The following is a 17,883-nucleotide window of genomic DNA, read 5'->3' on the forward strand; positions in this document are numbered from 1 at the left end:
TTGTCTGGGGTCAACATTTCAAAAAATGGTTGAATCCCCCCTTCTCCCTGCCCTGCCCCATGCTAGTTGTTTCTGCAGAATAAGCACTCTTTGTCTTTGCGTACTGAGTCTGGAGTCTTTCAGTGATTTTCAGACCTTTACAATGCCTCCTTCTGACCATCATGAGTATTGAGCATGCTCCTGGTACACAAACAAAACATTTGTACACATAATCTAATTCCTTCCTTTCCTTCCTCCTTCCCTCCCTCCCTCCCTCCCTCCCTCCCTCCCTCCCTCCCTCCTTCCTTCCTTCCTTCCTTCCTTCCTTCCTTTAAAAGAAAAACGGGACACACTTGTGGACATACTCAGTGTGGATCATCAAGATGGCTGGCACAAAAGGGTACAGGAACACTGAAAAACTCTGCCTCAAAAATTCAAGAATTCCCTTTGAGAAGTCATCTTTAGTTCTAGAAATTCCCAATCGCACATACATACTTCCTTTTGTGGGATACTATTACACAGCTGCGATTGATTGAGTAATTAAGTAACTTGAATCTATATTTTCAAGCCCACTCCATGAAAACAGTGGAGAGGAAACTTAACCGAGCTGTCTTTCAGCTTTCTAGGAAAGGTGCCTAGGTAACCACCGGAAAGCCAATGAAAAGGTTTGCTTGAAAGGGGTGTGGAACTGGGGAGGTAAGGAGCAGAAATAATGGGCCCCGACTTAAGTAATGGTAATAGGCTGAGAAATCTGGATGGGTGGGCGTGGCACATTTTCAGTAAACGCTGACCTATACCGAGAAGAAAGGAAATGAGGCATACACTTTGCGAGTTTGTTAAGATGCTCGGTGATGTGTATTACTTTAAGCAAAGAGACGGAGACTAGCTTTAAGGCCACCAAAAATTTCAACACTACACGGAAAACCACAAGTCCCAAGATGCTAGTCGCATCGGACCAAACACTAGCCGTAACCCTGTAAGAAACTACATATCCCAGAATGCACTGCTGCCTCGCCGGTTCAGCTTTTCTCCGCAGAAATTGAATCCGGAAGGCGTTGCATGCTGGGAATCCAGAAGTCCTAGCATCTCATTGGTTGGGATTTCGTAGCGATATCTCTTAAATTGGCCTGTTTTACTGAACACAACGCACTTCCTTCGGACGCAAGTTATTAGCTTACTGCTTCTCGGCCTCGCCAGGTACCAATCTCCCGCGCGTTGCAGAAAGCGGCTGTGACGCGACGGAAGTAATTCCTTCCTGTGCCCCGGAACCCACGGGGGTAGGCAGCTGGGGGTGGGGGGGGCGGCCCTGAATAGGGGCTGTGGCGGTACGTGGGGTTACGGCTGTGGTGGCTGCGGGACTGGCTAGTGAGTGTCGACCTGTGGTGGGAACCGGGATCTGATTTTGCTCGGAGAGTTAGTGCAGCTGGGACTGGGCACTTTAGTTATTTCTCTGCTTACCCCTTCGCGTCTGGGCGGGGAAGGAACGGAAGCTCTGAGCGTCTCCGGCCTCCCTTGCTCCTGGCTTGGGGGAGGGGAGAGGAGTTTGGCGGGACCTTAACTAGCTCAGCTCCATGGGTTTGGAAAGGGGAGGCAAGACAGGAGGTGCGGGCGTGCTGGGCCTTCTCCAGGCAGAGCGCGGGGAGGGTGGAGTTAAGAGCATGGCAGCCCGGTCGCTTTTCCTTTTTTTGCCTGCCTCATGTGCGCTTATATTTGTTTTACTGTTGAAATCAGTCTCTAGTCCCAGGAGAGAGCCCTCGCCCGTTTAAGCTCTAGGACCGCGAAAAGAGTTTACGTTCCGCACAACTTGGGTAATCTCTGCCTGGCTGGGTACATTGGCTCATGATGCATATTTCTACCTATTACTTTTTTGCATGAAAGGAGGTATCTAGTGCCAGGTACAATGCCCACTTAGTTTCCCTTTTAAGGAACTGAAATTTCTTAGTTTTGTGAGCATGAAGGTTGTGTCATTTAGTGCAAGCATGCCTACTCTGCACTTTCTGGTGTAGAAAGCAATCGAAATAGTTTTACAACTTGATTCAAACTACCAGATCTGCTTTTTAGTACCCAAATTGGATTTTATTTTCTGCCAAGTGGTCTAAGGTTGTAAGTATCTGATCTCGTTTACATTATAATGTGTTATTGCGCCGGCGAAGTTCACAAGTGGATTTAGTCTTCTCAGTGATGAGGAAACTGCTGTGGTTTTATGTTATAGATATTTGTTATTTAATTTATAGTAACTTGGGATTTCTATATATTTCTATTTACCAATTTTTTTTTTGAGTACTCTTGGATGGCATGGAAGTCTCATAGTTGGTTTTAAAGGTGTAGACCACCATGCCTGTCTCTCAAGTGTTAGTTTTAAAGGTGTGGACCACCATGCCTCTTCTCTTTTGAACGTGCTAGAATTAATCTTGGACCTCAACTACACTGAGTCAGCACTCTTGAGTGACACTACTCCATATCTTCGTCTCCCTATTTAATTTATAAGTGTCTTCTCATCTTTCATATATTTCTCTAATAACTGCCAGACTGGGCCTGTAACTTGATGTAACTTGATGTTTGCTTAATATGCAGAGGCCCTGGGCTGATTCTCCAGCACCACACAAAATGTTGGTTTATTACCTCATAATGCTATTTTAAAAAGTAAACATATCCATTTCTTTATTGAGACACGAATGTAACCCTTGCTAGCCTAAAACTCAACCATATGGACTTGCATGGCCACCTATCTCTGCCCTCCAAGCAGTGAGATTAAAGGTGTGCACCACCACTCCCAAATTATCTCTTATTTCAAATGGAGAGGATCTGCTTCATTACTGGATGGTAATGCTGCCGTGTGAACAGGCAGTGGTACAGAAGTGATAGCTTACTTCTCTATATTAAGTTCTTAAAGAAATGGTTCGGAACTTCGTGCGTCAGGAAAGATTGGGGTTTTTGTGGGTGATCTATCAGATTGCAACGTAAGCAGAAAAGTCTTTGAATGTATGCTTTAATATGTTAATGGGCTCCACATGCTTTGATAGTTTATTAAGTAAAGACAAAGACATCCACTACTGGAAATTTTACACACATAAAGATATACACACACAGTTTTAGGTCATAAGTGTGTAGAGATAGGTATGGTGTCAGAAGCCCGTAAACTTATATTCAGAGTATTCAGAAGGCTCAGGCAGGCAAAGGATTGTCAAGAGTTCCAGGTCAGCCTGGACTACATAGTGAAGCCCTTTTGACCCTTCCTCAATAAAGAAAATGGAGGAAGGGGATACAACGAAGTCAGGAATCGGTGTAACAGATAAGGAAATGGGTCAGGGAAAGATGTTTGACCTAGAAACATCATAGGGAGGGTTAAAGGAAGAGCTTCCGGCTGCAGTCGCTGCAAGTCCAAGGACTTAAGTGTGAGTGAGCTTGAACTGGTCAAGAAATTCCAAGGACACAAATGTTTGGAACATATGCCAGATAAGGTTATAGCCCTGGCTGGCCTGGCACTCAATTTGTAGACCAAGCTGGCCCAGAACTCCTCTGCTCCTGAGTGCTGGGGTTTAAAGGTGTACACTTATAAATAGTTAATTTAAAATACAGTTAGCTTGATCTAAAGATGTAGAACTGAAATGGGTAGAAAGTCATCTGACTTGAAATATAATTTGAAGCCAAATAGCTGTTTGTCTTTCATTCCTAGAACAGGGAAAAAAAAAAAACAATCTTTTGCTAATCGCCTTGTAAACAGTGCCATTTACTGAAATCAGAAGACTGAAAAGGAACATTGGTTTCTGACCAGTTTATCAGTTCTCTGGGACTTAGCTTGATAACTCCGTAAGACAATCAAGATCTGCAGAGAGCATGCACCAGCCTGGTGTAAGAAGACAATGGGATGTTTCTGACTGGCACTCAGAGGAGGAATAGAGCTACGGAGGGAAACCTGGGAATTGTGTCTTTTGAATGATATTTAAATTGGAGGATATCATATGGGTGATGTTAGATTGTTTGATCAAAGAAAGCAGGTGAAATGTAATGTACTGCTTTGATTTTTATGTTTGGGGCAGAGTCTCACCTTAGTAGACCAAATAGGCCTTTGAACTGGTTCTCCTCTCTCAGCTTTCCATGTCTTAGGATTTCAGAACTGTGTGTGCATTGTTCATGAGCCTCTTCAAAGCCTTACACACTTTTCATCCCAACAGAGATCAGATCTCTGAGTTTAGGACTGTTTTATCTACATAGTGAGAGGATAGCCAAGGCCTAGCTCAAGGGGGAGGAGCCTCTTGAGGATGGATAGAATAGGGGCAAAATAGACAGACTTTGGAACGTGCAGGGCTCTAGGACCTTTAAGTTATTGAATGTTTTACTTTTATGTATATGAGTGTTTTGCCTGCAGATATGTACTTGCTTAGTGTCCACAGAAGCTAGAAGAGTGTCAGATACCCTGAAATGAAAGTTAGTACAGTTGTGAACTGTCATGTAGGTGCTTGGAACTATTTTAGGGGATCTGACCTCCTCTTCTGGCTTCTTTAGGTTCTTTTTAGGTTTATTTATTTTATTTATATGAGTACACTGTACCTGTCCTCAGACACACCAGAAGAGGGCATCAGATCCCATTACAGATGGTTGTGAGCCACCATGTGGTTGCTGGGATTTGAACTCAGGACCTCTGGAAGAGCAGTCAGTTCTCTTAACCACTGAGCCATCTCTCCAGTCACTTTAGGTTCTTGAACACACATGGTACACATGCACAATTCAGGCAAAACACTATACACATACATTTTTAATTTTTTAAAAAAGAAAACCCACTTAAACGGAAAATTATTGGTTATTATTTTTCTTTCTGCCAAGAGTGTAACCTAGGGCCTTGGACATGCTAGGCAAGGACACACCACTGAGCTAAATTTCATGTCCAGATTGTACAATTTTTGAGTAGTTGAACACAAATTAGGAGGCAGACAGATCTCTTGTCAAGACCAGCCTGGTCTACAGAGCGAGTTCCAGAACAGCCAAGGCTACATAAAGAAACCCTGCTTTGACAAACAAAACAAAACAAAAAATCCGAAGAGGACTAGAGAAATGGTTCACTAGTGAAGAACACTTACTCCTTTAAAGGTTCGGTTCCCAATATTCACATAGCTGTTCACAGCTTCCCATACTAGAGTTTCAGGGGACTCAGAATCCTCTTCTCTCCACCTTGGTCTTCTGTACAATCTCAAGGTACATAAACTCATGCAAGCACACACAAACATAAAAATAATCTATAACTACTGGTTTGTAATGTGGTCTTTCTAAATTCTGCTTCTATAATATTTTACAGGAACACAGCCACATTCATTAGTTTCTATCTTGTCTGTGACTGGCTTATGACTGTAGTTGTAACAGACCTCACAAACGGATAAGCATACATATATTTACTGTCTGACCCTTACAGACAGGTTGCTTCCCCCTACAGTACAGCAAGGATATTGGAGGACAGTATAGTGATGTTTATTTTGTTCCTGACTTATCCTGCCACTTAGACCAGGATGGCTTGTTTATTCCTCTCACCATCCACTGACTTCCAATTAAGATATGGGATCATAACATTTTATATATTCATACACCGTGTACTAGTGTCACTCATTCTTCAAAATTCTTTAGGTTGGTGTGTGTAAGTCTGTGAGTACAGGTGCCTGCAGAGGTCGTAGGGCATCCCATCCTCTGGAATTAGAGTTGCACACAGTTGTGAGCTGGTATGGGTACTGAGAAGCAGACTCGGGTCCTGTAAATGTATGTGCTGAGCCACCTCTCCAGCTCTCCCAGAATTACTTTTTTTTTTTTAATTTATTTTATGTGTACTTAGTAACAATTTTAAGCTGCTATGTGGGTACTTGAAATCAATTAGGGTTCTGGGGAAGAGCAGTCACTGCTCCTGTCTCCACTATGTTCCTTGTCAATCACTATTGTGTTTGATAAGACCCAGTTGCCTGATCTCTGGCCTCTTCCTCCCTTTTCTCTCCTAGACATGTTGTTCTTCCTCTTGAAAGGGTTCTTGGGTCATATATCCAAGCCTCACCACCTCACTCCCTTCAGGCTTCTGTCCAGTGTTAGTGAGACTCTCTTCACGACCGTGAAATACAGCTTCTTTCCAGTCTTCACCCCTGCCTCCCTTAACTCTGCTTCGTTTCCCCATAGACTGTCTCCCATCATACACAGTTTGGCATGGTATCCTTTGGGTGGGAGTGGTAGTTAGCCTAATACCCCACAATGTACTCTCGGCAGCCTTTGAACTCTTGGTAATTCTGCTTCCATCTCAAGAGCTAGGATTTCATTAATGCTCCATGAAGCTGGGCTTGTCCCTGCTATTTTTCTCCCCGTGAGGTTAGAATCTTTGTTGTGTTCTGTCTCCTGTATGTAGGAGAGCACATGACATAGTGCTCCTTACAGTAGTGTTTGTGTTTGTGAGTGTATTTCTGTTAACTGGTTTTCAACCATACTTAGTTGTTATATATAGTTGAGGACCTCCCAGGATGACTTGGTGAAATCGATCGTTCCTTGGATCTCTCTCTCCTTTAAACTTGGTAAAATAATTTCATCACTAAATTACCCAGATCAAACATTGTCTTTTTATACATAACACATTTTCTGTTTGAAGGTTTGTAGTCACCCATTTACTTTCTTGGAACAGCTAAGCTTCTGCTTCTTTTTGGGTAACTTATCCAAAGAATTTTATTTAGTTTTATTGACAGTTCAGTGTTCTTGTTGATTCTGGTTTGATTTTGGTCTACTTAGACTGGCTTGGCCTCAAACTCAGAATTCTCTGCTTAAGCATGCTGAGTGGGATTACAGATGTATGTATACAACTACATCCAGCTTTCATTCACTAAAACTATTAAGATTGTAAGTAGAGCATTGTCATGTAATTATATTAGTGCCATAGTATTGACTGACACTCTCTGAAAGTCCAGTTACATGGGAATTGTGTCTGTTTAAACAGAGATTTGTCTTCAAATGTGAGTTTCTGGATATTTGAGTTAGATACTTAACTGTATGTCATATTTTAAATAATGTTGATGGTGATAGGACTCCTACTCCTTTAAAACTTCATATTGCTTACATGCTGGTCCTGATTTACTACAGTGTGTACAGGAGTCATCGCTTCCCAAAGGCCTTCTGAGATGAGTCTTTGCATGGTTGTTTAGCTACAGCTAGTTTATGAACAACCTAGGTGTTTTTGCCGTGGAGATTATCTAGATAGAAAAGTTAGTTGACAGTTGAAGTTCTTGTACTGCAAGACTTTCAGAGTTTTTCATTTTTAAAATGAAAAGAGGGTATAAACAAAAAATGACGGTTTGGGTGGAATTTTAGCTGCCTTTTATTACAAAGAAACATAGAATACAGTTAAATTTTTAGAGAACCATCCAAGGATTTATGTCATCAACTTAACTAAAAACAAAGTTAATTCACACAGAGCTAGTTTAAAAAAAGATAAGTAAGGGCAGGTAAAAGCTTGGTGTGGTGATACCTTTAATCCCAGCACTCTGGAGGCAAGGACAGTTGAATCTTTTTGGAATCAAGAGCATGGTCTACTGAGAAGTTCAAGTTTAGGACAACTAGGACTCTTTCTTGTAGGGAGAAAGCCTGCCTTTAAAAAAAAAAAAAAAAGAAAGAAAGAATTGTACATTTGGGGCTGGAGAGATGATGGCTCAGTGCTTAAGAGCACTCTACACTATTCCAGAGGACCGGGATTCAATTCCAAGTATCTACATGGCAACTCACAACTGTCTAATTTTAGTTCAGGGGATCTGACACCCCTATACAGATATACATGCAAGCAAAAAAAAAACATTTACTGCATATAAAATAAACCATTTTCAAGAGGCAGAGGTAGCTGAGTCTCTGCATGTTCAAGGCTAGCCTGGTCTACAGAGCTAGTTCCAGGGCAGCCAGGGCTCCACAGAGAAATCCTGTGTTAGAAAGAGGGACGGAGGGAGGGAGGAAGGGAGGATGAATATTTAAAAAAAAAAAAAAAAAAACACAGCCAAAAGCTGGGCCGAGGTGGTGCCCTTAATCCCAATGTTAGGGAGACAGATGCAGGCAAATCTGAGTTTGAGACCATCTCAGGTTGTAGGTTGCAGGAGGCAGGGCTGTACAGAGAAACCCTGCCATGAAAAACCAGGAATGAAAACAAAGTAAAGGCAGATCTTTAAACCCTAATGCAGTTAAGTAGTAGAAGCCACAGGCTTCCTGATCTCCAGAGGAACGATACTCTTTTGGGAGACTTATTTTTACAGAAGATGTTTATCTGAAAGGTAGGGAACTAATGCAGTAGTCATCAGTGAGTAAGCCCACAAGGTATTGAGCTTGGCAAACCAGGGTAACACTTTTCTCTCCTTTATCTCATATTAGAAGTGGTACAAATTATTGAAATTACTGAAAAAATGCCTTTGTAGGAATCATTTTATTTTATAAATTAAAGATTTCCCAAAATAGGAGCTTCAGATGGCTCAGGTAATACTAGATGAATTAAATTTCCAGGACCCACATGGCAACTTACAACCATCGGTAACTTCAGTTCCAGGGATCTAATACCCTCTTCTGGTCTCTAAAAACACTAGACACATGAATGATACACAGACATACATGTAGACAAAACATCTGCATATGTAAAAATTATAAAATTTTAGAAGCCTTTTCCACATAAAATTTAAGTGTTCATATGTTTTATGTACATTATGTGTACATATGTTTTATTGGGGTCAGAAGAGGGTTTGGAACCCATGTAATTGGAATTACAGGTGTGAGCCCTCATGTGGGTGCTATGAACCTGGGTTCTGTGGAAGAAGAGTAAATGCTCCTGTTAATCATTTTTCCAGAGCCTACCCCAAAGTTTCTAATATTTAACCCTTCACTGTTAAGTTCAGAACTTTAGTACCTTGTATAGAATGGATAGAAGAATAAAATACACATGTGCACATTTTGTAATAAACAAGCAAGCCTTACCGTTCGTTGCATGTAACATACTTCATGTCACTGGCTAATGGATATATTTACTTGGTATATAGGCAGGATGGAGTTTTTTTTTTTAATCCCCAGCTCATTGACATGAAGGAAGGCACAAGAAATTATTAATCTTCAGAAGCTAACATGACTTCAATGTCCATTATTAAACATTGAAATGATTATTAATAAAATTTAAGTCAGTACCTGATTGTATCTAAAGTTCATTCTGTTGTCAATGCCTAGCAAAAGCCCTCCCCTCCATCTTCAGGCCTCTAGCAAGCTTAAAGTAGCTAGAGGCTCACTGTCAGCTGCTTGAACAACTATCAGGGTATAACATGAGTAAAATAATTTATAAGCTCCTATTTGGAAACCAGGGGGGAAAACACTAGTTTTCTGACAACAGGGCCCACAGTAGTCTTCAGATTCTCAGCAGGAAAGGCAGTGATCTAGAACATTTTGAAACAGTGGGTTTTGGTTCTTGGGTTTGAGTTTAGGGATTTTAGTTGTTTATGAGTGCGTTTTTGATGAGCAGAACTTTTTCACATGTTGTATTTTTGACCTGTCACTTTACAACTGCCTCAGCACTAGCACCATCAGTCAGTCAAACTGAACTGATGTTAACTCTGGGATGCAAGGCTGGACCTTGTACAAAGTAAGCAGATGCAAGCAAGAGCTCAGCTACAGACCTAATCTCCTTATGAGCTTTGGGTTTGGTTTGGTTTGGTTTGGTTTTTGAAAGTTTCCTTCTACAGACTGGCCTGTCTAATAAACTAGCAATCCTCCTGCTACTCTGCCTAGTTATTTATTAGCTGCTTTTTTATGCATTTTTTTAAGGCTGATCCCATGGGATCCCATACCATTCCAGTGGTAAATTTGACACCGAGTTTTGCACTTTCACATTGCCCCTGAACTGTATTGCCTTGACAACCAGTTTATAATCGTTACTTTTAAATAATCTTTCTGGAATTCTGGGAGCTTGTTGGAATCATGACCTTCTGTAAGGAGGGAGAGTCCTGAAATGATTAGCATCAGAAACGTAGTGAATAGAAATGTGTGGGAATGCAACATTAATCTTTGTATGCTTTTGTTTTTTCCAGGAAACTAGTAACTTCCTCTGGGATCAAATAGAATTTTATAAGAACACAATGGGTAAGTTGTACTGATGTGATTTTGTGTTTAATTACTGGGAGCTGGTTTTTTCTGTCAACTAAAGGCACCTATGGGCCAACACACATGACTTTATTGCACATACCAGCACTTGAACACATCCATATAGACATCAAGGGGTGACTTTCAAAGTCATCACCATAAGAAAATGGCTAAAGTGAAATCAATGTTTACTTGAATAGTTTCTGTATCTCTGTAAGATAATACATAGTAACAATATTGTGTCAACTAAAATTAGTAATGTCTTGTCAACACCTTAAGAATGAGACTTTTACACTAGATGGTGATGGTGCACTTCTTAGATCCCAACACTCATGAGCCTGTTCTACAGAGTGAGTTCTAGGACACCCAGGACTACACAGAGAAACCCTGTCTTTTACCACCACCACCCTGCCAAGAATAATAACGAGACTTTTAATAACAAATATGAATCATTGTATGTTGGTTTTTCTATGTCCAGATAAATACTGTAAAAACTTGCAAGGGTTGTATGGCTCTAATTTCAGGTATCTGATTCATCATAGCAAGGAGAGTGCATGCTGAGCAGAGCTGCTCAACTGCTAGTCTGCAGGAAGCAGAGCATTATTAAGGGGAAGGACAAGATAGAGCTCCAAGTACATTCCTGCTCTACGTTTGCCTGATAGATCTTTCCACACAATACTGCCACCTTGAATAATCTGTTGGTGTGCATGACTTAAGCTGTTCGTTAGAGCAGAGCCCGGCTGATCTACTGGTGGCTCCTGGAAGCACTCTGACAGATACGACGTATGTTCATTAGGTATTCCTCAAGTCAGTCAGGTTGATAGTCGAGTATCATAGCATGCAAAAATACAAGAAGCATAAAGTGAGCTTCTTAACAGATAGTATTGAGATGTTTTAGCTAGCTAACCCAGGCTGACCGTAAAGTGTTAATCCTCCTACATTGTCCTTTTTTAAAAGCTGATTCTCTGAGGGGGAGGGGGAAGGAGAGGAAGAAGAGGAGAGTTGTTATTATTCCTCCTTTCTTTTTCTTCTCTCCTTTATCTTCTTTATTCTTCCTCCTCCTTGCTTCTATTTCTTTTTCTTCCAATGTAGTCTTGGAACTCATTCTGACCTTGGAACTCAGGCTGACCTCAAACTCAGATCTACCAGCCTCTGCCTCCTAAGTGCTGGGACTAAAGGCATATGTTATCAACTGGATGATTTTTCTTCTTGTTCCTTCCTTTTTCTAGTAAAAACTGTTAAAAATCTATAAGCTTAGGGGTTGGGGATTTAGCTCAGTGGTAGAGCTCTTGCCTAGCAAGCGCAAGGCCCTGGGTTCGGCCCTCAGCTCCGGAAAAAAAAAAAATCTACAAGCTTGAATAGTTTAGGAATTGCTTACATCTTTATGAATCCCCATGCTTTTATTGTAATAATTGCAGGAGTTACATAGTCAAAGCCTTTTCAGGGACCTGGAGAGAGATAGCTCAGTGGGTAAAGGACATGGGTTGGAAGCACCAGGACCCCAGAACCCCATAACCTCTGTAAAGCCAGTTTCAGTACTACATTGTTATCCCAGTGCTGAAACAGAAGAGTCTTTGGAAGCATTCAGCCTAGCTCCATGAATATGTAGTGATGGGCAGCATAAATTCACTATCTCAAAATGAAAGGCAGAGCCAATAGCTATGGCTCCCCTCAGGCCTCTCTCCACATATGCTCTGTAGCACTGCACATCTGTTTACTTACATGATTATACACAAAATCGTTTTTCTCTTTTCACTGGTAAGATACACTTGCACACCATGAACACATTTTATATTTCCCAGGTGTTTTGATACTCTTCTTAAGCAGGTTTACTTTTTCTTTTTAAAGATTTACTTATTTATTTTGTGTATATAACCATACTGTCCTTGACACACCAGAAGAGGGCATCAGATCTCATTACAGATGGTTGTGAGCCACCATGTGGTTGCTGGGAATTGAACTCATGATCTTTGGAACAGCAGCCAGTGCTCTTAACCACTGAGCCATCCCTCCATCCCACAGGTTTACTTTTTAAAGATTTGTTTACTTATGAAAGGAGTGTTCAATCTGCATGTACTCTCCTGCATGCCCTAAAAGGGCATCAGATCGCATTATATTATAGATGGCTGTAAGCCACCACACTGTTGCTAGAGATTGAACTCAGGACCTCTGAAAAAGTAGCCAGAGTTCTGAGCCATGTTCTCCAGCCCACAGCTTTACTCTTTAAATCTAAGTATAAGCAAGAATCATTATACTAACTTGTGTCTTTAGTGTTCTCTTAATAGTTTCCTACTTCTTCAGGAGTGAGAAAGGTCTTCTGTCAGGTATTAACTTGTTTTAAAGACTGAAATTTGTCTTTTTACATGGGTTTAGATGCAGAAGAAACATTTTTGAGAGAAATGGTGATTTTAATCCTAATTTTTGTGTAGGGATTTCTGAGTGTGGATGCTTGTAGATAAACAATAGAACAATCATTTCAGAATAAGATTTTAAATGCTTTTATTGATGGTAACAAATAAAAGTAATTACAAAAGATGTGAGGAAAAACCCTTGATATATAAAAGTATGTATTTTGTTATTATTAATTTTTTTTTATCCCTAGCAGAAGAGTGTAGTTGAAGCCAGCACAGCGGCAACAGTAGAGTAGCATTTATACACTGTCTTCACCTCTAATGCGACTTTTTTCCTTTTTCATGCTGAGCAGTCAAACCCATGTACTAAGAACATGCTCTGCTGCTAAACACAGACCTGTGATTAAACTGATTTCACTGCTTTATCTCAGATGGAGAGGAGAAAACCTATGGTGGCTGTGAAGGCCCTGATGCCATGTATGTGAAATTAATATCTTCTGATGGTCATGAATTTATTGTAAAAAGAGAACATGCATTAACATCAGGAACAATAAAGGCCATGTTGAGTGGTCCAGGTAGGTAAATGTTGTCTTTTTCTTCATACGTCCTTTTAACGTTTAATACATATATTTAAGTTAGCTATGCATAGCGCATAAGAGAGAAAGTAGTTGCAGAGGTACAGGCCTTTTGTCTCAGCTGCTTGAGAGGCTGAGCTTTGGAAGGATTGCTTCTAGCTAGGAACAGTGAGACATTTCTCCAAAGAAAAAGGGGACTGGAGACCAGATAGCCACAGGCATATGGACCTGAGTTAGGCTCTCCAGAATCCACGTTTTAAAAAAAAACAAAACGGGTACTTTGTAATCTTAGCTTTGGGAAAAAAGAGGAAGAAGGCAAACACACACACACACACACACACTCACTCTCTCTCTCTCTCTCTCTCTCTCCACTCTGGTTCTGATCTTACAGCGTTCTTTAAGTGAATATTTTCCAAATTCCAAAATAATTCAAAGCATACAAATCCAGCAGCAGTTAATTAGATTTATATCAGGTACAACCATCCCTAGTATCTAGTTCTAAGTAATTTTTATTTCTCCAGAAAAGAGGAAACTCTTACTTACTCTTCAGCTTTATCTGTGCCCACTGTTTTCTGTGTCCCCTATTCTGGAATCTGTACAGAGTATTAGACATTCTCTTAGGAATAGGCTAACATCTCTGCTCATCACAGATGATGAACATTTTGTGTCCACCGTTTTGCTATTGAACAGTGCTGATGTAGACACAAGTATGTGTAAGTGCCTGTTTAAAACACCAGCTCTCAGTTCTGTTCTGCTGCTCCGAGGAACTGGTTGGATATGATTGTTTTGGAGGAGCCACCGAAGTGTATCTGAAGAAGTAGAATCATTTTCTTTTTTCTTTTTTGTTGTGTTGACAACATAGTAGTCATCATGTTTATAAAACACCCTGACTGGGATTTGTCTTTTTCTTTTTGTTTATTCTATTTGTGTGTTTGTGTAGCATGTATCTGTATCAGTTTATGTGTATCAGTTTATGTAAGAACTTGTGGAGCCAAAAGAAGGCATCCGATCCCCTAGAACCAGAGTCATGGGTGGTTGTGCCAAGTGAGTGCTGGGAACCAAACCCAGACTCTGCAACAACAGTATACTCCAGTGCTGGGCTCTCTCTCTGCGCATTACTACCTTTATAATAACTACTGATACTGAACACCAGCTCATGCATTTGCTTGCATGTATTCAAGATCCTTGCACATGCACACCCATGATCTTCCTCCATCTTTGAAGTAGCACATACCTGTAATCTCAGCAGGCAGGAGGCAGAGGCAGGCAGACTTGTTTCAGAATAGCCAGAGCTATGCAGTAAGACCATCTACAAAGGGAGATAAATAAGTGCTTAATGGTGTAGGCTCTTTAGCATGATGAAATGTCTTGGAGCTAGATGGGGGCGGGGGTACACAATTATGAAAACTAAATACTTAGACTATAATTTTTAAAATAGTTGATTTTATATATGATTTTTGGCTTTAGAAAAAGCCCCATCTCTAGTATCATGAATGTTGTTGATGTATTGCCTACATATATTCAAGAAAAGGTTTTAACTGCTGCCAAGCAAAATTTCCTTTTAACCTCAGAATCTCATCATGCCTCACTTCCAACTAAAGGCAATTGGACTTTTAATGCTGTATTCTTTTGCTGGATGATGATGTACACCTTTAATCCCCATAACCAGGAGGCGGAGACAGGCCAGTCTCTGAGTTTGAAGCCAGCTTGGTCTACAGAGTTCCTGGGGCAGGCAAGGCTACACAGTAGTGAAACCCTCTTTAAGAAAACATTGTTTCGGGGGCTGGAGAGATGGCTCAGCAGTTAAGAGCACCTGACTACTCTTCCAGAGGTCCTGAGTTCAATTCCCAGCAACCACATGGTGGCTCACAACCATCTGTAAAGAGATCTGATGCCCTCTTCTGGTGTGTCTGAAGACAGCTACAGTGTACTTATATGTAATAAAAAAAAAAAAAAGTAAAATGTTTAAAAAAAAAGAAAAGAAAAAGAAAACATTGTTTCTGTTTGAGTTAAGGCCAATATTATAAATAATAAGTATATTGCCAAGACATTTTGAGGCACTACTGGAAACTGCTTCACATAGCATTAACTCAGAATTTGGTGTCTACAAGGAAATTGCATTACTTGAATTGTTTGGTTTAGTACTGTGAATTGTTTGGTTTTATTTTTTGAGCCTTGATTTAGCAAAACAGTCAGAGACAACCTCAGATCAGTCTTCCTGCCTAGCCTCTTAACTATTGAGGTTATAGTCACATGCCATTACACCTAGCTGCTGTGTTAGACAGTTTTAAAGGGTTGGCTAGATAACCTGTTTACTGCTAATCAGTCTTTTAACGTTAGTTTTCTGCCTCACAAAGTCCCATCCATCGTGTATGTACTGCATAGCTTTGGAGTCGAGAACTTTTCCTACATTTCTGACATAATCAATCTTTAGAGACTTGGCGGTGTTGGTTATTCTCCATCCTGGCTCTTTGAATACTGGTCTGTCTTTTCACATTCTCTCCGCTGTGTCTAGTCTCTTCTGATGAGGATGTCAGTTTTGCTGTGCTCCTTCCTGTCCTAGAGACTTTGTTTTAACATAATTTAAAATGAAAGACCCCACCTTCAAGTACAATCACATTCTGAGGGAGTTAGACTTAATGTAGCCCTTAGAACAAGAAAAGCCCTAACATACATAACTCTTCTGTTTTGCAGGTCAGTTTGCGGAGAATGAAACCAATGAGGTCAACTTTAGAGAGATCCCTTCACATGTGCTATCGAAAGTGTGCATGTATTTTACCTACAAGGTCCGCTATACTAACAGCTCCACTGAAATTCCTGAATTCCCAATTGCACCTGAAATTGCACTGGAACTGCTGATGGCCGCGAACTTCCTAGATTGTTAAATAAAATAAATTATAATAAACTGTTAATTTTTTTCAGTATTTAATACCTGTAGTTCAGTTAGTAATTTTTCACATGTAGCATGTTGCCTGTATGAAGCTGAACTCTAAAGTGAATCGCTGAGCAGATTTCTTCTGTCATTTGCATAGCAGAGTTGAAATTTGTTTGCTACATCAACAAATTAAGGAAGTTTCACAAGCCAAAAAATAAATAAATAATGCCAGTTTATAGGTGGTTTGCTTTCTCCTTTGGATGTGACCTTTAAAGTTATACCTGATATAGCAAATCCTGGAATGTAAGCGTAAATGAATATATTCTACAGGTAAATACAGGGGCTAAGGATTTTTATGTTTTTAGTGTTTTTTTAAGAACCAGTTCTGATCTTAAGCCACTGAGCATTATTAGAATTATGCAAATAATTACATGAAAAACATGTTTATAACTTAGCCGAACCTTGATTTTTGTAACTCAAAGAATAAGAGTTGAAATTTCTTATGTGTTTTTTGATAAACTGCAGTATTGTTTAAGTGCATCTTGTGTTTTGTTTATTGCCACAATTCAAGTACTTTATTTAAAAGCAATTTTGGAAGCTAACCAGGTATATTTTTTAGAATAGTAACTGAACTGTAGCTGTCTAGTCAAGTAAATGATGACTTAAGAGTTCTGTGCACTGTGTTTGAACATTCTGAAGCATGACTTCTATCATCAGGGTGTCTCAAGTTTCCATTCTTCATGGTTTCTTGGAGTAACACTTCATGGTGTTGAGATGTGTCCTAAACACTTCATGAGCTTGATCCAAACTTAGAGTCTAGGTGTGCCAAGCTCTTCTAGTCTTCCTGCATCACTGGAATGCTATGAAAATAGTAATGGAGGGCTGTGGCACGAGCCCTGTGCTCTTAGATGTACCACCAGATAGGTACCCTCCTAGCGTATCTTCCAGCCAACCATACATACTAAAAGCCATGGGTCTGCTGAAGTCACATTCATGAGTCACATTCAGCCTTTAAATGAGCAGACAAAATCTCTGAATGTGTTGGCTAGATCTCTGCCTTGGCATGGTGGAGCGCTGAAGTGAATAGGATGGTGGGATGTGGTTGCCTCCAGTGGCTGTCACAGGTCTGTCTGCAAGCCTTCTACATTCTTCCCAGGACCGGAAGCTGCAGAAACCGTAACTTCTCAGCATGGAAGTGGTTCCATGTAAGTTGGTTTATTTTTAGTAATGTTTCAAGGCATGCTGGCACACAGCTTAGTACAGTGTTCTGGAAGTACAGGAATTGTGTTTCGGGCTACAAGTATTGGAGACTCAGTGGTAGTGCCACTGTGACAAAGCCCTCTGCTTGCTCAGTCTCTAGCTAACGTACTTGCCCTTTCTGTCAGCGCTAATTCAAAGCCCAAAAGACAGTAGCTAGAAAGAAGAGTTAGCTTGAGCCAGTTTTTGCAGGCTACTCTGTGTTCGGTCCAGAGGTAGCCTTAACTTCAGAACATTAAAATTACAACACTCTAGGCAAATTGTATATGGTACAGCAAATGGTACATTGTGTTAATAAACGCTGTATTGGCTGAAAAGGTCCGATCAATACTTGGTCTTTACTCTTAGCATTGTCTCCTGTACATGAAAGACACACTACTATGGAATATCTTGCCGTGTAACTAGTTTGGTTCAGTTTAAGGTGGTTTTATGTAACATCAATATGTTAATAGTTTTCTGATACTTAGTAATTATACTTTATCGATCATGTGTAATCTTTCTAATTTTTAACATAGGAAATAATACCATAAAATTGTATTTTCTTCAGTAATTCATTCTGGAGCCTGGAGGTTAGTGGTCCAGCACTTGACCGAATATTCAACGCTCCTCAGTTCAATCCCCAGCACTAAAAAAAACACGTTTTGCACCAAACTGGGTTATACTTTTCAGGTTGGATGTTTTTCTTGTATTTAATCAATTTCCTTTTATACGTTCTCATTCATACTGAGTGCAGTTACAT

The 17,883-nt window shown here is 40.4% G+C and overlaps 1 protein-coding gene across 6 annotated transcripts; it reads left to right on the plus strand.

Annotated features, from left to right (window-relative positions):
- Positions 1-1,044: 1,044 nt before the first annotated feature.
- On the plus strand, positions 1,045-17,463 carry Eloc (elongin C). 6 transcript variants are annotated; one of them, XM_006237724.5, is made up of 4 exons: positions 1,045-1,256; positions 10,035-10,086; positions 12,869-13,012; positions 15,707-15,941. In XM_006237724.5, exons 2-4 carry the CDS (start codon positions 10,083-10,085, stop codon positions 15,895-15,897), a joined length of 339 nt encoding a protein of 112 aa, XP_006237786.1. In that variant the 5' UTR covers positions 1,045-1,256; positions 10,035-10,082; the 3' UTR covers positions 15,898-15,941. The 6 variants fall into 6 exon arrangements, with proteins under 6 accessions (XP_006237786.1, NP_072115.1, NP_001257491.1 ...); NM_022593.4 differs by having other exon boundaries at positions 1,097-1,176; positions 15,707-17,463; NM_001270562.1 differs by lacking the exon at positions 1,045-1,256 and adding an exon at positions 1,261-1,344 and having other exon boundaries at positions 15,707-17,463.
- Positions 17,464-17,883: the final 420 nt, after the last annotated feature.

Source organism: Rattus norvegicus, chromosome 5, assembly GCF_036323735.1.
Source record: "Rattus norvegicus strain BN/NHsdMcwi chromosome 5, GRCr8, whole genome shotgun sequence".
NCBI classification, from domain to species: Eukaryota; Metazoa; Chordata; class Mammalia; order Rodentia; family Muridae; genus Rattus; species Rattus norvegicus.

Coding starts and splice junctions, on each gene's coding strand:
- Eloc (XM_006237724.5), top strand. Junction 13,013..15,706: donor GGCCATGTTGAGTGGTCCAG/GTAGGTAAATGT, acceptor TCTGTTTTGCAG/GTCAGTTTGCGGAGAATGAA.